Source organism: Acanthochromis polyacanthus, chromosome 4 (genome assembly GCF_021347895.1).
Source record: "Acanthochromis polyacanthus isolate Apoly-LR-REF ecotype Palm Island chromosome 4, KAUST_Apoly_ChrSc, whole genome shotgun sequence".
NCBI lineage: Eukaryota > Metazoa > Chordata > Actinopteri > Pomacentridae > Acanthochromis > Acanthochromis polyacanthus.
The window spans coordinates 25,089,188-25,109,064 of NC_067116.1; the positions used below are offsets into that span (position 1 = coordinate 25,089,188).

At 37.1% G+C, this 19,877-nt stretch overlaps 2 protein-coding genes across 3 annotated transcripts; both read left to right on the forward strand.

The window, feature by feature from the left end:
* The first annotated feature begins 105 nt into the window (after positions 1-105).
* On the forward strand, positions 106-3,863 carry polr2h (RNA polymerase II, I and III subunit H). The gene is made up of 6 exons (XM_022193531.2): positions 106-306; positions 784-875; positions 1,394-1,477; positions 2,939-3,032; positions 3,191-3,274; positions 3,459-3,863. Exons 2-6 carry the CDS (start codon positions 803-805, stop codon positions 3,574-3,576), a joined length of 453 nt encoding a protein of 150 aa, XP_022049223.1. The 5' UTR covers positions 106-306; positions 784-802; the 3' UTR covers positions 3,577-3,863.
* Positions 3,864-7,430: 3,567 nt separating this feature from the next.
* Positions 7,431-18,272, forward strand: mfsd8l1 (major facilitator superfamily domain containing 8-like 1). 2 transcript variants are annotated; one of them, XM_022193544.2, is made up of 12 exons: positions 7,431-7,799; positions 9,373-9,558; positions 9,757-9,819; positions 10,710-10,829; positions 11,000-11,079; positions 11,192-11,540; positions 12,121-12,194; positions 13,338-13,551; positions 13,747-13,869; positions 14,078-14,208; positions 15,731-15,850; positions 16,832-18,272. In XM_022193544.2, the coding sequence occupies exons 1-11, from the start codon at positions 7,724-7,726 to the stop codon at positions 15,839-15,841; spliced, it is 1,527 nt and encodes a 508-aa protein (XP_022049236.2). In that variant the 5' UTR covers positions 7,431-7,723; the 3' UTR covers positions 15,842-15,850; positions 16,832-18,272. The 2 variants fall into 2 exon arrangements, with proteins under 2 accessions (XP_022049236.2, XP_022049244.1); XM_022193552.2 differs by lacking the exon at positions 10,710-10,829.
* Positions 18,273-19,877: the final 1,605 nt, after the last annotated feature.

Sequence of the window (19,877 nt, forward strand, 5' to 3'; positions counted from 1 at the left end):
TTTTTTTCAAGTATAGGTAGTAATAGTTCACCCATGTATTTATTTTTTATATGTATATTTCTAAACAGCAAACAACAACTCGTTTTGTACGTAGATTGACAGTTTTGAACCGGAAGCAGTTCTCATGCCAAAGGTTGAGCACATTGTTTCTGCGCGGTACAGTCTGTTTCAGAAAAGAATGAATGAAGCTTTACTCAAATAAGGAATTTAGCGTGGACTTTACACAGTTGTTCTCCGAGAGCGAAACGTACTGAAAGCGACTCCACAGTGTTCACAATATAATAGAGGAAGTCCATCTTATTTGAGGTAAGCTTGGGCAACTGTCTGGATACCATGCTAAAGCTAGCAGCTAACCTGAACAGGAGACAGCAGAAGTTGTAGTTAATGCAGTGACAGGACCCCTTAACGTTGGCTGATTCTGAAACAGTCATGGTTACCAGGCTTGTTGTATCAATGCTGTGTAGGCTAGAGATGCATGGGACATTGGCTCAGCTATGAAGCTTCCTACAGGTGGAAAACAGTTTCAGGGAAAATCCCAGATACTGCTAACTTTCTTTCTGTATTGCTTGACTCAACATGCAAAGATCTGGCCAAAGTGAACTGAAATAACCAACAATAAGCAAACATTTTCGTTATTTATTTATTTATTTATATCAACACCTCCAAGTGTAATGTCATTTCTAGTTTGTTCAGATTATCATACACAATGTAGGTTCTTACCATATGACAATCTCTTGAGTCATACTGACTTCTTTTTTTTTGTCCCTCTTTTTCCCTTACAAGTTCATAGACTGGTACAGAAATGGCTGGGATTCTGTTTGAGGATATCTTTGATGTAAAAGATATCGATCCTGATGGCAAGAAGTTTGACAGAGGTATGTGAAATGTGATTGTACAACAAGCGTAAAAAGGTGAAAAATTTTAACACCAGACACTGACAAAATGTTGTAATTGTTTCTGGTCACTACTCCTTTATTGGTAATGCCACAAGTTACCTTATCCCTGTTTTGTTTTCCTTTTTGTGAAATGTGACAATATTTTGATGATCTGCCTTAGTATCTATCAAGCTAAACACCCACATGCATTTTTATTAGTGAAAATATAAACATAAGTAAAGGAGGAGTGAATATTGCACTTTATTTTTTTGAGTTATCTAAAGATGTGGTACCAAGTTAATACCAGTGTTGTTAGTGGTTTGCCATTAATCAGTTTAATGCAGCCTCGGTTATCTAGATTTTAGTTGTTGCTGATCTTTTTTCTTTTATTTTTGATTTATATTTTTATTTACATTTAGTTATTAAATATCCCGAGTGGTTTTCAATTAATGACCTTCAACCTTTAAGAGTAAAATAACTAATACAAACTCTGTGATGAATCATTTTTTTCCCTGTAGTGTCTCGCCTTCATTGTGAAAGTGAGTCTTTCAAAATGGACCTCATCTTGGATGTGAACATTCAGATCTATCCTGTTGATCTTGGTAAGAAAACAACATTTTTGTCCTTTGTGTATCTTTGTTTATTTTAAGTTAAATATTAATTACTTGTCAATATTGAATGATTTTGTTGATATCGTAATGCAAATGATTCGTATATAGTATCATCAGCCATTGACCATATCTGTTAATTTAAATATTTCATCAGAATAAATGTACACTTTTTGAAGCTATCATTCTTCTTTTAGGTACATAGTTGTTGTATGCACATTTACTGGCTCCCATAACATTTGACTTTTTTTTTTCTCCAAACTCACACTTCTGGCACACACTTGAATGTGCTGTGTAATATTCCTGTCATGTTGCAACCAAACCAAACCACCTTTTGATAATACATTTTTACAAAACGACATACATAGCTCTGGGTCAAAAATGATGGTATGATGAACCCAATGCATTTTTTTTTTTTTTTTTTTAGGTGTCGAAGCTCCCTCGAGTTTTAATTTTCTTTTTTTTTGAACACTTTATTTATAATTTTTTCTTTACATTACAATGAAATTTACAATAAACAAAGAACAAATTCCCTTCTCCCACCCACCCCTGGTTTACATAAAAGAAAAAAAAAAAAACAAACAAAAAAAACAACAAAAAAAACCCCAAAAGGTGACAAAAAAGACAAACAGAAAAAAAGAGAAAAAAATATATAAAGTGAATATAATAATCATGAATACCACGACCATACATTTGAGGTAAGTGGGTCTGCAAGCATAATTAAGTGCATCAGGTCAACATGGAAATAAGTAAAAAAATAAATAAATAAAACAAGTTCTCCTTCACTTGATTATATAGCATCACAGATTGCACTAATACAAAGTATTATGGCAGTTTTACGATGGACACAGATTTTGCACATATTCAAGGAAAAGAGACCAGGTCTTTCTAAAGTTTTCCAGGCAGTTGGCTCTACTATATCTAAGTTTTTCTAGCTGCAGCATACAAAGCATTTCTCTGATCCAGCCATCAAAAGAGGGTGGTTTATCTGATTTCCACTGGAGAAGGATAAGTCTACGGGCCATTAATGAGGCAAAGGCTATTGCCTTTGCTTGTGTTGCAGGGACAGTGATTTCTGGAGGACGCACCCCAAAGATTGAGATGAATGGTGAAGGTGTTATTAATTTCTTACACATGTGTGAAAGTACCTCAGAGATGTTCTTCCAAAAGCTATTCAAAATCTGGCAATTCCAAAACATGTGACCTGTAGTAGCTCGACTCTGATGACATCTTATGCAGATTGGACTGACATTAGGATATATTTTTGCAAGCTTGTCATTTGAGTAATGTAGACGATGCAGTACCTTAAATTGGATGAGGCATTGTCTAATACAAATGGATGAAGTGTGAATATTTTCTAGACAAATTTGCCAAGACTCTTCAGAGAGTTCCATATTCAGGTCTTGCTCCCATGCTGAGAACCCAATGTATTTTTATTTCATTAATTTCATTTAGGTGACAAGTTCAGGCTGGTTATTGCCAGCACGTTATATGAAGATGGAACACCGGATGATGGAGAGTATAACCCTCAAGATGATCGGCCTTCTAGGTAAAACATTGTACTTTTTGTTTTAAATGCATTTAACCTTGCTAATCACTGCTTTTTGTAGGATGTATATATTAAATGATACACCGCCATTGTAAGAACACTATTTTTTTTTTGCTGATTGAGTTTGTATTCTCATTGCACTTTATTTAAACTTTCAGAGCAGACCAGTTCGATTATGTGATGTATGGAAAAGTTTACAAGATTGAGGGTGATGAGACTTCAACAGAGGCTGCCACACGTCTGTAAGTGAATTGTCTTCCCACACAGTTTCCTACAAATGATCACATGCATCATGTATTACACAAATGGAAAGTCATCAGCTGCTGGAACAAAACTGTGTGTCAGTGTTTGCAACACAGAAGAGGGACGGCACACGAAAATAAGGTAGCATAATCGTCAGTTCAATGTATGTGCTCCTTCTTTCAGCTCTGCCTATGTGTCGTATGGAGGCCTTCTTATGAGGCTGCAGGGAGATGCCAACAACCTTCACGGCTTTGAGGTGGACTCCAGAGTCTACCTCCTCATGAAGAAGTTGGCCTTCTGAAATCAACTCTGCACACTCATCCATCTGCTACTGCCACAGCCTTAAAGTCCTGTTGAACTGGGTGCTGAAAACATTTAAATTCCCAAGTGTGGAGCACATAGATAAAACACATGGAGTCTGTAGAAAACATATTTTGTTTTTTATTCTCATTGATTCATAGTGATTCCTCCGAGGAGAAGGACTAAAGACTGTGACATGTAAGAACTGCTGCAACTTCAACTGTAAATAAAGATTTCTTTTATACAAAGTGATTCTCAGATGGGAAATCACCTTGGATCATACTTTTATTATGTTGTGTTTTGGCATGTTTTTTTTCTTCTGGGGATATTTTCTGACCACATACCTGAACTGCTGCTTAGCTGAGCTTTCCGACATGCCAAAGTAAGTTTTCTTGTACAGTACTTGGTATCAGCAAGAATGGAGAATCTGTTTAACATTATTACACAGGAACACTGTGTGCTGTAGTTAAGAAGGTCGGATAAGGTTTTATAAAGAAGCTGATGTTAACTGCGCCATAAAACTCACTGGACAGTGTTTTTGGTCTCAGGTGTCTAATTAAAGTTCCAGTGAACACAAGTGAGGATGGTTGGTTCAGAATAATTGGAACATGATCTTATGCAAGGTGCTGCTTGACATTTATGTGTAGTTATTGAAGTAGCTTACCGAATACGCTTAGCCTCATTTGGTTTTAACCTCTGCTCTTCTTTTTAGCTTGTTTCCCTCCAGTTTCACAGCGTACCTTAGCAAACCCTAAGCCTAGCTTTTAGGAAATTTTGATATTTTAATCCCAACTCAAATGGAACTTTGTTATCTGGAATGCAATTGGCAACTGTTAGCTAGATGGCAACAAACTAAAATGTGAACACTCAGGGGACAGAAAATTTAATTAAGGGCAAAGAGGCAGCATTTGTACTTAAAACAGGGTCCCTCTGTCAGTGGTAATGGATGTCACAGGATAGAGAAGAACACTGCTGGTGACTCAGAACCCTGGTTTGCGTTTGGAAAGCCTTAAATGCACTTGGGTCTAGTGATGCCAAGGATAAGTTTGTAGCTTTATAACATTTAACAAAGTTATTTTAGGAATATTTATTTTGACAGTCCCACTGGAGAGACACGGGGTTTGAATAGTATGCTTTGTTTTTATAACTCAATAGCGTTGCTTTTGTAAAACAGTTAAGACCTTTAAAGAAATTTTTTTTTTGCTAATGATCAGTTATTTTTAATGTAATAAATCTTATTCAAAACACTCAGTGTTTTGCATTAGTTTGCGCTTATCTTTGTAAACCATTTTCAGAGTGACTGGACCTTGTGTAGTTCACATTTATGCCTCTGGCACAGTATAAACAGTTGGGACTTGAGGGTTTTTCCTTCCATGTACATCAGATTATTGGTCAGAGTATGCAATGTACTACAGTACACGTGAATGTCTTCAGTAGTGGCAGCTCATCTATTATGTCATCTTGAATGCAAATGGAATGTGAGATGTGTTATAATTTCCAAGTGACAAGGTGCAGCTGTAGACTGCACATTACTTGGGCCATAGTACTGGAGCAAACATATTTAGTGGTGTCCTTATGGCATGCTGTTATAGAATTTGCTGGCATTCATTCAGGACCTCAAATAACCTAAGCTGCTTATTTTACGTGTTTTCTGTGCGACATGTTACACAGTCTATAAAAAGAGACTGTTGTAGCCCTTACATTTCTTGGTGGGATTTCTTATCTCACAAAGGCACTGCTCACTGGACACTGAAATTGATGCCACATATGAATATTGCAATATTATATTGATACCATTTATTGTGCAATTAACACATGAGTTGTGCTTGATCTTGATATGGATTCAAGCATGAACCCTAAGTACTGAATCGTTAAATGCCTGATGGATGCAGACAGGTCAAACTGGAAAGTTACAGCTGCTACACACGCATCAGTACAAAGAATGTTTTCACACATACACACCCCAAAATGATAGCGAGATTTGGCTTTGCTTCACAGCATATTCCTGTTTCCTTATAAGATAACAACTAATATCACTGAAACTGCAAATTCAAGGCTGTTTATGGGTGGAAGCCATAATAATACTCCCTATGAGATACCACCAGAAGCTGCATCCCATTGCAGCTAACAAAGGAATAGACTGACAGGTAGAGAGCAGGAAGTGGGTGCTAAGAGGGTTCTTTTTGCAGGGTGCGGTTCTTGGAGATTGGATGAATCATGTGCCAAGAGATATGGACACATCTGTGCACCAACTAGTGAGAGAACAAAGCGTAAACACGGTTTATCCCCACCTTTAGCCAATCACATTTCAATATTTGAATGTATTATATGTTTGTGTTCTATAACCAATGACATTTCACCATACTGAATAAAATGTGTTCATATCAGATTATATCTTTTTCTGGGAGGTCGTTCCAAACAGAAAAGGTCATTGTACAAGATTTTTGAGACACTGATATGAGAGAATAAACAGCCTAACTGGAGAGAAGCAGTTTGTCTTCTATCCTGAACAGTGAACACTCATTCTCACAGTCTTCGACACAAAACTAAAGAGTACAACAAAGTTTTGTCTACATTTTACTCTCAGGTAGATGGTGTTGAAGAAATTTACACAAAATCCTCATGCGAAGTCTGCTGTAGTGGGGTGTTTATTAGTATTCCTGGACAGGGTGGGTGTACCAACACAGAGCGTGAGTCTCTGAAGGTAAGCCAACCCAGAACATTCACAGAGTCAGACATTTTATACAGCTGGTCCGATAGTTGTGACACTGTGGTCAGTTTGTATATAGTTGTTAATCAGTCAAGTTGATGGAATCAAGAAGTCTCACAGACAAAAGGCAAGAGAACAGTCACTAATAACAAAAGTGATTAATCAACTGGACTGGCAGGCGACAAATGGCAAGAGAGTTATCACTGACATTGGTTATGGAATAAAGAGTGATACTAGAGGTAGGGGTGTCTGTAGCAAAAAGGATGCGCTATTTTCTTCATCAATGGTTAGATCGAGAATAAAAGATACATACTTTAATCAACTTTGACTCCATGAATCTTGACCCATCAACACATATGGGAACACAACATCAGAGCAGAGAGAAGACATTACTGAGTAAGATACATAACAATGTGCAGCCTACCCAAGTAACAACTGAAAGTGTATTTAACTAATAGTATACATAATGATAATAATACTGATAATAATAAAAACAGCCATAGGTGTGTAAAAAGTTAAATAAACATTAAGCCTGATGCAAGTCAGTTTGAGATTTCCATCATGCAGCACAACCTTCTAACTTCACCACAGCCTATTTTAGGCTCCATTTTAAAATGACTGTTTCAGATAGTGAATATGAAAAGATGACCTGTGATCTTTTTTGCAATCTGACCCAAATGCTTTACGTTTGACACCAAAATAATCCCTATAAAAGCCTGATAAACAATAGGCGTGTGTCCGACTACAATCAGACTCATTATAATAATAAAATGCATAATGAGGAGAAGTCTAGGACAAACCTCAGTATGAGTGTTCCAATGACAATAACGTGGATACAGACTTAATTGAGGCAACTGTCTGGTTAGATCAGCAATTTCTAAAGAATCAAAATAATATTTGTTTTTATTCTTTTAATTTAAAAACAAATAAATAAATTCAGACTTGATACTGATCATAATTGCCTTTTTCAAAATGTTATAATAACTAAATTAAATTTAAAAAAGTCCAGTATGAGCCGTGTGTATGTGCGCGTGTGCGTGAGGGCTGTTTAAAGGGCTGTGCCAAGGTGTATCTACATAGATATATACAAACACTGTTTGTATATATCTATGTGTATCTATAGACGACCGGAAGTGATGTAGTCCGGCTTAAATAGCGCAGCAGCACTCTGCTCACGGCTGCCGTAGCACAGATTGTTTGCTACAGCAGACGTTACCTGCACGAAAAGCCGACTGACTTCATTTCCAGATACCAGGAATAATATGCACTATTTTATATTTTAAACGCTTTTTCCAGCCGGTCGCTGACAGTCCTGTTAATGTTCCTGTATTCGGCTTTAATTGGAGGCAGCGCACTCGGAATTATACCAGCGGTGACAATGGAAATGTGAAGCATGAACGTATAGAAAGTATATAAAGATTCCAGGAGCCAAACGAAGATGGATAATCGACGGAAAAAGAGGCTGACGTACTTCACAACTGGACTCATTTTCCTCCTGAGCGGTGTAGAATACGGTGAGATTTCTGTTAGTGACTCTTATTAGTCACAGAAATTGTTCCATTAACCCTGAAATTCATTTATCAACAATACAGGCACATTTCTTTGCATTGGAAGTGATACATAGCGACAATTGATGCCAGATAGTTAGTTTTGCTGTTGACTGTCACACTAAGTTGTGGAGATCTGACTTATTGCACACATTTAGCTGCAACTTAGTGCTTTGACAAGTTGATGCATGCTGGAGCTGCTTGTATTTTCTTGCTTCTGAGTAAACAAATTAGTTTGTTGCATGAGAATATGGCAAAGAATAAATAAGATCTGACTCAGGCTGTAGTCAGGATTCCTCCAGCCCCTCATACTAATAGAAAACAAACAAGTCACTCTTCCACTGTATGCTCAGTAAATTTAACCATCATCGTGGCTTAGCCTTTTCAAAATCTCCATGTTGACTCTGCTGCTTGCTTTTTTCACTAGATACTGGAAAAGACATCTGATGAAATTTGTGAAACTGTTTTTCAGGTTGTTAAACTTCCAAAATACCCAACAAAAACAACCCCACAATAAGGCTAGAGTTACCTGAAATAAGGGTAGAGAGAGCAAGTTGTTAAGTTATTGACGCAAAAACACAACTTAGCCACCGATTACAGCGAGGTTTGATATCTAAATTAGCAATATATTCTTAACACTGATCACCAAATATGTTACAGTGTAATGTGATAAACAATCCTGCAGAGATATACGTAGGTGAAATGATTCATTTTGTAGGGAATCCAACTTAAATGTTTACATTTTTAAAAGTCATACTTTCCCAACATGATTCAAACAGATGGTACTAATTCCAGAATAGCTGAATATGGCTAGAATACATGGTTATACCGTGATACAGAAAATCGGTGTCCTAAAAGTTGTTACAAAGAAGCCAGAATCAGTTTTCTGACTTTTAGTTCGATCACTTTCATACACAACTATTCCCACAGATGACATGAGAATTTGAACCATCCTTTCCTCTGGAATTCCCTAAGAGTATGCTTCATTGTGTGTCAGCTGACTAAATTATTGAATTTGGATTGTATTTAGTCAACACTATCCTTTGTCTCAAAAAGAGAGAAACATTGATAGGGAGAACCAAGGCAACCAAAGATAAACTTGATTGGATTTTAGCAGCTCTCTTTGCCTTACTTAAATTATGACATTGAAATTGCACTTGGAATTACAACACAGTGATATCAGATAATCTCCTTTCAAATCATCACTCTGTGTTAACCTGATAAAGACCAGATGATTCCATCTCTGAGTTAAAGGTGACTTCCTTATAACAGACAGTTGTAACACCATATTTGTGTATTCAAGGTGGACCTGCAAGATTTTTATATTCACCTAGGACTATATGTGGGAATTAGTAATGCATTTGTCAAGGTGACAGTTCATATTATAGCGTTGTGTGTTTGATTCATAGCACATATTTTGTCTTGAATGTGGTTTCATTATGATGTTAAACTGTTTTCCAAGCACTTACTGAAGGGCAATGCTGTTTCAGGAAAAGAAGAATAAGCATTATATGATTTCTCCTCATTTTCATCTCCCCAGCTGTGATTTTACCCACCATATGGAGGTACTTGCAGACTCTAGATGCAGAACCTTACTTCCTGGGTTTGACGCTGTCAGCGTTCAGTCTGAGCGGGCTGCTGTCAGGACCCCTGTTTGGCCACTGGTCTGACAGGAGGCGAGCCATCAAGAAGATAATCTTGTTTGGCAACCTTTTTGAAATAGTGGGTGAGTCCCCAAGTCTCACATGTTTTCTTTTTCCCATTACAGTTGCCTACAAATAGGATTTCTGTGAGTTTGAACCCCAGTTATATTGAGCGCTCGATTTCTCTCAACAAAAATAAAAACACCATTTGAAATTTCTATTTGAATGTTATGTATATGACTATTCACGCCTCATTTCTTACTTTTATTTTTACTCCTCAGGTAATTTAATGTACTTTATGGGCTACTCCAAGTGGCTGTTACTGTCAAGCAGATTTGTAGCAGGTAAGTCTGTGCACAGTAATTTTGGCTGATAATCATTTTGTCTATTAGGTTTCAAGAATGTGTTTGTCATACTGAAGAGCATCCTTGGGCATGTATATAAAAGGACAAATGTAGGAATTGCAATCCTTCAGTTGGCACCAATGAATTATTAGCTTTTAACTCATCATTACTGTTTTGAAATTAATTGTTGATCTTGCATTTGTCGAAGACAGGGTAAATACCGGGCTTTGCAAAAGTTCTGTTACACTTGGTTTCGTGATCTTTAGAGACGTTTACATGTCGGAGTGAAAAATTCCATTAAATAAATTGAAAGTTCTACCTTATAGGCAGGTGTCCTTAATACAAATTTTTTTCTCCGGTGAAGTTGTATCAAGATGGAAGTCAAAAGAGTTGAGATATCTGCTCTCCTTTGTGCTGAACATCAGCCGGATGACCGTCCACAGAGTCGTGGAGAGGCTAAAGAGTGGTGAACATCTTTCAGGTCTTCACCATTCTTGAAAGATCACTGAAAGATCTTCACCATTCTTGAACCTCTCCGCGACTCTGTGGATGGTCATCCGGCTGATGTTCAGCTGCTTGGCTCTGTCAGACTTGTTGTGGCCAGCATGAAGGAGAGCAGATATCTCAACTCTTTTGACTTCCATCTTGATACAACTTCACCGGAGAAAAAAAAATTGTATAAAGGACACCTGCCTATAAGGTAGAACTTTCAGTTTATTTAATGGAATTTTTCACTCCGACATGTAAACGTCTCTAAAGATCATGAAACTGTGTAACAGAACTTTTGCAAAGCCCGGTATGGTGTGACACTGCATAAATAATGATTTTGCATCCTGTCTAAGTAGGATTCAGAGGTTTTAGCTTCAGGTAATGATTTTCCCCCCCCCCAGGTATTGGTTCAGGAATCGGCTCGTCCATCTTTGGCGCTCTAACCAGGTGCACTGCCCCAGAGGACCGTGCAAATGTATTTGCTACTGTCATGGCATGTCGACAAGCTGGCCTTCTGATTGGTCAGTGGTCCTCTGCGATCTGATAGGAAACAATGAACACTGCCTGATGTTCTTTTGTGTTTATTTACGATGAATCATGGTGTTTTTAGCTCAGTTTTATCTGCTCTTTACCCAAGTTATGTAGCAGAATTGGACACGATTTAAAGGTTTTGACTTTGTGTTTCTCACAGGTCCAGCATTTAACATCTTTTTGAGGCTTAGTGACTTCCATGTTGGTCCCTTTCTAGTTGATAAATATACTTCACCAGGGGTAAGGATGGACATGTGCCAGTGTGTGCGCACTAAGATGTCCCAACTTTTTGATACATTCTTTGTCCCTCCAAAGAAAGTCTGTAACACTCATCTTCCACCCCTCTTTGCAGCTGTTTATGTGTCTGATGTGGACTCTTCTTCAACCTGTGGTAGTCTTCATGTACTGGGATCTACCACCAATTGAGAATGTGAAGGCTAAGAATAGGTTGATAAACAGCAATGAGGAGAAGACCGAGCAAGAGCTTGTGAAAGATGAAGACGAGAGCAATGAAGAGGAAAAGCCGCTGATGTCGTCCCAGGAGATGGTGGGGTCCTACGGTTCAGTAGTGAGATCCAGCCCACTCAAGAATCACACCTCTCCTGCCTCCAATGGCACGATGAACCATATTTCTACACCTCCCTCTCCTATGCCACCAGAAACCAACAAGTCCAGTTTCTTTACTTGCAGCATGATGCGAGGTAGGTGACTCACTGTGTGAGATGGTTGGTTTGGGTTGATGTTTTGCCTGTTTGCTTTGATTAGCTAAATTTGTTCTTTTTCTTCTTAAATAATGGAACCAATTTGTTCACAAACTTCATCTTTATAACTACAAACTGTCTGTAATTTATCTTTTAAATAGCACCGAACCATTTTTAAATGCAGGCTGTGCAGTTTTCTTATTTCCCTGTAAAATCAGGCAACCAACGGATTCTGCAAAGCAAAGACTGTATTCAGCTTTGAAAAAAACCCCAAAAAACTAAGTAGCATGATTTGCCAAGTTATTTGCTGTTGTGTAAATTGCCAATAATTTGTATCAAACAGGCTACAAAATGCAAAAGTTTGTTCTTAATTTCTTAAAATTGCCTAAATATTGAGATTGTAAGGAGCACTGGGGGCCATGAAAGTGTCTTTGCAAAATCCGCAGATGCAAAAATGGTGAATATTTATCTGTTGGCAATGTTTTAAATTTTCACTTTCTCTCTACACTGACTTCACTGTTGATCTCTGACTGTCTCTTTGTCCTTTCTCCAACAACGTCTGTCGCTTTCTTTTTGTCAGAGTTCCTGAAAGAAGAAGTAGTTGTGCTGCTGGCTGCTCAATTCATCACCCTCTTCAATCAGACAGCACTGGAGGTGCACTAAAGACACACAAGACAAATACATACTTGCATCTATGCAGACACATATACTACCAGCCAAAAGTATGAACACACCTTCTCATTTGGTGCTTTTTATTTATTTATTTTATCCATTGTAGATTAATACTGAAGACATCAAAACTGTAAAAGAATACATATGGAGTTCTGTTGTAAACAAAAAAATTGTTAAACTTCAGTGTTAATCTACAGTGTAGAAAATAATACAAATAAAAAAACATTGAATGAGAAGGTGCGTCCAATCTTTTGACTGGAAGTGTACATATCATCTGACTGAATAAGAAAACAGGTTTTCTATTTCTTTCATTACGCTGATTGTTCTTGTTCTCAGTAATTTTGAAACTGTTAAAACCATGGTGGATCAGGGATTACACAGTGTCTTTAAAAGTGTGTTCTCTTTTATTACTTTTCAAAATAGAATCATGGTTAAAAGGCTTTTTTCCCAAGAACTGACAAAAAAAGTACACTTGCATGTCAAAGTAAAGTAAAAACAGATTTCATCCATGTAATATCAATTAGTTTATAGTATAAAACTTAAAGTAAGTGATTGTATTAGTATTTACTCCTTTCAAAATGACTTGACTAATTCAACACAGGTCTAGCCAGTTGGTGCTAGATGTCATAGAATTAGTGAAATGGAGATCATCTGAGTGGTCATGTCCAGGTCATGGAAAACTTGTAAAGGTAGAGAGTACAATGAATGCAGCAAAATATTAGAATTTGTAGCTGTTCACCTATGATCCATGTGCTATCTGACAGAGTTTTGCAATAAAGAAAACTTGCAGTGTCCAGATGTGGAAGGCTGATTAAGACCTATCCACAAAAGCTCAATCCTGTGATTACAGCCAAAGGTGCCTCTTGCTAAATACCGGCTTGAAAGGGATGAGTACTTGTTTCATATTTTATACTTTTAACTAATTTACATTATTTTGCTGAAATTTGTTTTTACTTTGACATGAAAGAGTCTTTGTGTCTTGTAAATTCCTTACAAAAACACTGAATAATATTGTGAATGCTTTTTAGAGGCACTGTAGCTCCACTAGCAGACATTTTTACTCATGAAGACGTGTTTATATGGCGTTCATATGCGATACTGAATTTTCAACGATTCTCTCCTCAGACCATGGTCACTCCGCTGACCCAGAAGTATTTCAACTTCGGCGAGCTGGAGAACAGTGTGATGTACTGCCTGGCCGGTGGGGTGGTGATCGCTGGCTTCCTGTTTGTGCGCTGGCTGAGCCGTCATGTAGCGGAGCGGGTGGTTCTCGTCATTGGTCTGAGCATCGCCAACATCTCCTGTATTTGGTGCCTCATCTTCCTGGCTAACCCACGAGGTTAGACTGAACTTGAAAAGTCCTTTGTTCTTGCATAACCAGATCTTCAAGAACGGTGTCTGACGCTGCCTTATAGAGAACCCCACCCAGATCTCCCATTGAGAGACAGCTTAAGAAGTGGATTGTGTAGAAATATGTGGTAGAGTGACTTTTGTTTTTGTTTTTCTCTCCTATTGCACTTTGTGATTTCTGTAGGAGATTATCCGTGGCAGCTGACAGAGTTCATCATTGGAATATTTCTGCAGGTTGTGGGTTTGCCGTTTGTAGCAGTATCCCAGGTTTCACTTTTTTCCAAAATTACTTCTGAGAAAACACAAGGTGAGACACGGCTTCATCTAGTGGTCATGGACGGCATTGCATGCTTTGTGATTCTTGTTGCTTCTTTCCCGCAACTTATTCTGGGTTTCCATTAGAAACAACTGGAACTGATTTACAATGCAGATTTAAAACGCGTAACTTTAGCATGCATGTCTTCCACCCTGTGATGTTTTGGGTGTTGAGCTGTTGTCTGTCATTGCTACTGCAGGTTTCAGTCAGGGAGTTCGTCGCTCAGTGGGAGGCCTGGCCACCATCCTGGGACCTCTGTGGGCTGGTGGTCTCACTGAGAACATGTATATCATGATGGGGGTCATGATGGGACTGCTTGTAATGTTGTCGGTAAGCAAAAAGGAATGCGATTGAGAACGCAAAAGTCATTGAGTAGAGGAGATGGGCCCTTGTTTACACAACTACTTGAAGGGGTTTATTCTATCACAAATTCGATCAAGTCTAAATGAGTGAAGCTACAAATACAATCCCCAACTCCATTTGTCTCTCAAATTAAGCAGATTAAAGAAAATATGAAAATAAACAATGTTTTATTTAACAATTGCTCATTCAATACATTTAGCCAATTACAAGACATGTATTTCCCTTTAGTATCTTCACAAATGTAACTTCATTTTCCAGAGGAACATTGTTTGCATCTGGCATCATATTTGTGCTCTGGGGTAACATTACTTGCCCTTATTTCTTCTCTCTTGAGCACTTATTTTCATTTATTAGTTATGAGTAATGTGCTTTGCTGAGGACATGAAGATTATTACCACACCCTCTTTTCGTCATTTTGCATTGTGCTTACATGGATGAAAATGGCGCACAAACTCTTTTATTTGCCCTCACTGCTCCAGAGGCAGAGCTTACAGCGGTTAAAATGGGTGCCCCATAATTTGTGGAAATGTGCGTCGCATTTCTGTGCCAAGGAAAATTCCAATTGCAAAGTGTTTGTTTTTTTTTTTTTTTTTTCTGTAGCATTAAGAGTCTAATTGGGAAAATCAAAAGCAAACAAACCACAGAAAAGGGTTCAAAGTTAGGGGACGGAGATGCAAGTTGACATGTATTGCCAGCAGCTCCTTTTGGATTAGGGAACAAACAAGCATAACAAAATGTTTGTAATGCTCGTAACGAAGCGTGGGCAAACCAGAGCTCAGCAACCAAATGTTTCCACTAACAGCGACAAAGTGGAGAACAAAGCCTGGGGATGTGCTCTTTGAGAAAAGACTCGGGGTGTGTACTTCTAAACAGGTGAAAAGAAGTGTAGCTTGCACTTCTGTCTTCCAGATTGGTTTGAACGGAAACCCCCTCTTCACGGCTTTTCTGTTCTTTGCTTTCCTCTGAAGTAGGGCTTCAGTGCTCATAGCATCAGACATTTCATGTGCAAAAATATTTGAAATATTACTACGCTCCGAATCAGCTTTCAGGATTCACTTAGCAACTGTGTAAAGAATAGTGCTCTGTCCTATTTTCCTAATTTTCCATTAAATTAAATTGCTGCTTTGTCCTTAAAATATATTTGATGGAAAAATAGGTCACCAATGGTACAGCCAGGAGACATTTGATTTGATATTTTGCACGATTTCATGTGATTTTTTTTTCTTGAATGAACACTTTCTTTATCTTTGTTTTTTTTTTCAAATGGTTTTAATATGTGTGGATGTTTTCAGTGTCACATCCCTGAATGATGGCAACCTTGCAGTCCGAGAGGAGAAAAAAAAAAGGCTTTTATTGGCTTATCAGAAAGTCAGAAAATACAAGTCATGTAGAAAAGATTCCAACATTTATTTGGCTTGCCTTTCAGAGCACATCACATTTCATATTATCGTGTTAATTCTGATCAGACCGGTATCTGCATGTAAAACAGGTCATGGTGGCCTTCTCCTATAACCAGCTAGTGGAGCCTGCTGTAGAGGAAGAGCTGGACTGTCTGGAAAACGAGGATTCAACCTGCAGGCAGTCGACAGAGGAACAGTGATTGCAGAAGGTACCGTAGTTTTTTCTTTTTCTTTTTTTATAGTATGTATTTATTTTGTTATTTTAAAACAATACATGTGGTACAGGTTGACTATAAGCATACAAGATAATTGCTGTCGTTGCATAAATGCAAAATATTAATAAGTGACATTCAAAATGTAATGAAAGCCTTTTTTAAGCATTTGATTATTGGCAAAATACTGAATTTATCTCCACTTGTAATCACTTTAATTCAAATACATTGTTTATTTTTTGGGGGGCAAATTTCACTTTACTAGCTATTAATCTATGGTCTAGAACAGAGGTGTCAAACTCATTTTAGTTCAGGGTCCAAATGTAGCCCAGTTTGATCGAGATGGGCTGGAGCAGTACAATCAGAGCATAATAACCTCTAAATAACGACAACTTCAAATAATTTCCTTTGTTTTAGTGCAAAAACAATTTCACGCTTAGTGAACTTTCTTCTGTTTGCATACCATTATGAACAAACTGAAATTTCTTCAGAAAGATAGGTGACATTTCAGCAATATTACGCCTCAGTTTATCTTTTCTATATGTGCATTACAACTTACAGATCAGTGTTTCTACAAAGGGACAAAACATTTAGTCACAGGTATCAAAACAGCTTGTCAAGATAAAAAAAAAAAAATTCAGTTTGCATTAATTTCCACATCTGTGTAGTAACTCGAACCGTCACACCATACAGACTAAAGTGGAAGAAGGGTGAGTTATCCCCTGCTTTGTAAATGTGTAAAATGTTTGCATAAAAAATACATAAAAGTTGGGCAGTACAGTGGACAAATTTAAAGTAGCGGTTACTTTCACAGAAAAATTGCAGTTCTTGTCTTCTCTGTAATTTTTACACTTTTGCGAGCTCATTCTGTGGGACAGATTCAACTCTTTGGCGTTCTGGTTTGGCCATGGGCCGTATGTTTGACACCCCTGGTCTAGAAGGTAAATGACCATCTTCTTTCTCTGACTTTTCACACAGTGGGAGCTGCCTGTCCTGCACCTTCAGTCCGTCCAGAGTCTCACTGTCTGCAGCTGGACCCGCCGACAGGGTGATTAAAAAACACACCACCAGCATGGACCTGTCAGTTCTCTGTGCAGAAGTTGGTCAAAGGACCGATACAGTGAATACAGTGTATTTCCTATGGAAATATAGAATCCTGCTGACAGTGCATATGCAAGCGTTGGATGAAAAATGTTCCCTTAAGGTGAACTGCACCTTCTGCCTGTGTTTCACCACATGCAACATAACCCTTACAAATAAATTAAGAAACATGCTAAATGGTTGTGGATTTAGCTGAATTCTGTCCTGCTGCTGTGGGAGGATAAAATAAATGCTTAACCTTGACACTTGGACCTGATGTCTAAGAATTTAGCATTGGGTTGATCAAAAAATCTGTCAATCTGTTTATCAAATTCAGAGCCAAGGTTGATAGTTCTTTAAGTGAAAAGTTCCAATGTTTGACCAAAAATCTTGTTTGCAGATATATGAAAAGGATTTTGATCTGGATGAAACAACCTTTCAATCCAGCTTCATTATTCACTGCCATGTCATCTACATCTGACATACAGCGATTTTCTCCCTGGACAGAGCAAAATATTTGCAAAGACTGTATGTTTCACTTTCTTTGCAAGTCATTTGTATCCATTTAAATATAGAATTAAGTGCTTTGTAAATGAATATTGTCACAGTGACTGCATCAGTGTGTGGCATCACTGTCTAAAAGAAATGCAAACAATAACACAAAAAGATGGAAATGTGAGGTTGTTGTGATGAAAATGAAGTTACAATGATATATTCAACATGTCGGCAATAAAATTCTCAAGGGATCACAAGTAATGGTTGTTAGTGTGAAAATTTTAAAATATTCCATTTTGCTACAGTTTCATATATCAGCAAATCAATTCTACATATCTTATTATTCTGTGAAGTCATGCAGATACCTCACAGACCTGAAGTGAAGGTGAATGTTGGAATTTCTGGTAAAAACAAAAAACTGAAGCACACATTTCTAATTTCATGATACTGGTGCAGTGTTTATTTCTAACACTAGTGGGCACTCTGAGTCTTTGTTCTGAAGTCTGTTATCCTCATTCCTACCGAGGCCAGTCAAATGCACTGTTGAAAAAATACATTTGGGGAACATCAGCACAAGTTTGTTCCACAAAAAAAAAAAAAAAATCAGTTGTTTTTGAAGTCAGCACTGAAATGCATCTGTGTCTTACTTGTTTTTTGGCTGAAGGGTTTAGATTATGTTGCATCTTTTTTGATTATGTTCTCAAACAACCAACACCAAAAGATGTTATGAACTTAGACTTATTTATTATGCATCTATTTATTGCATTTTTTGGGGCACCAAACCTTTACTTTAACTTATTTTGTATTGTTTGTCTGTAAACATAAAAGACCAACTTCCACTGTACTTCATTGGTTTGTGATTCATTCTTCTCTCATATGCAATGGGAGTGTGAGTGTGTGTGCACAGTAATGATGAGACTGAAAAGTGCAGTTGTAATAATACAGTACTTGCATATAATTCAAATATAATATATTTTTTAAATATGTTGAAATTACGTTTTATATATTTCTTTAATTTCATGCTTTTGAACAGTGTGCATGTTATCACCTTGGAGGAAAAAATGTCATCTGACCTCATACAAATGTATCTCAAATACATCTGAACCTAACTAACACAGCTCACAATCATGTTTTTTTTAAAATTATTTTTATAGGTAAGTGCTTGCGGTAACTTTAAGCTGAAAGTCCTGTTAAAAATCATTAAGAAAATCTTCCTTTTACAGTTTCATGCAGTACATGTTAAATATTATGGTAGAATGTAGGTGAAATGGCATAAATAGGATTTTAATGTTTTTGATTATTTTAATTTATTATTTAAGATTTTATGAATGAATTTCATGAGTAAACAATAACTGAATTTATAGGAGGCTTTGTAGAAAATGATGTCAGTGTAGATCTGAGTTTGCACTTTAATGCTTTTTTAAAATCCAATATCCAGTGCTAAAATATTAGTGCTATTTTAAATAGAATAATAATATTCTGTTTGATTTTCTGAATGTTATTTTTTTGCATGAAAAAATTAAAAATAATCAAATGGCTGGATCATGTCCTATAAAGTAAATAAACCAAATCTTTCTAACTTTACTTGCCTCATACGATAATATTAAATGCATAGACAAATAAAATCATTTTACCAATACTGATACATTATTAGTAATTTCAAATAGATATTATTTAATGAAATAAATAAAATACAGTTAGGTAATAATGTGAATAAAATGAAAGTATAATAGAAAAATTGAAATGTTCAATTTTGAACATCAAATAGCAAAGTACAGTACATATAAATATTTCTAAAAACACATTTTAAGAACAGGAATAGGCAGTTAAAATAATGCCATTTTTCTTTGCTTTTTCAACTTATTTTCACGTTTCACCATAGAAGTATTACGTAATGTGGCAGAATGTGCAACATGTTGTAAAAAATGTGAACATAATCAAATTTGCATTTACACATTTTGGAACTGATTTTTTTTGTAGCCATACTGTCAAAAAAAAATTGCTGCAGTTCATGGAAAAAAAAAATTCAACATTTAGCTGTTGATAGTAATTGATAATGATTTGTATGTATGAGAAATGTCAAAGCTGGTGAAAGAATTTATCTACAGAAACTGCCAACAGGCCTTTTTTTTCTCTCTCTGGTACACTTTAAACCCAGCCAGAACTTTTTTGAGGCTGTAGTTTGTAATTTATATCAAGTGGATGCACCCCGCTGGGGGTCGCTGTGACTCTGCCAGCATGGACCTAGAAATGAGGTTGTAGGTAAGCTTTTTCTTCTGATGACGACACATCGTCTGCCTGCTGACGTGTTGGCGAAGGGGCGGGGCTTCTGCTGTGAACTTTAGTTGAACCCATTTAGAAGCGGGCGGGGCCGGCTCAGAAATGTTACGACACAGCGTCGGTAACAGAGATATTTTGGGTTTTTGCTTTTTTTTTTTTCCATCTCAAC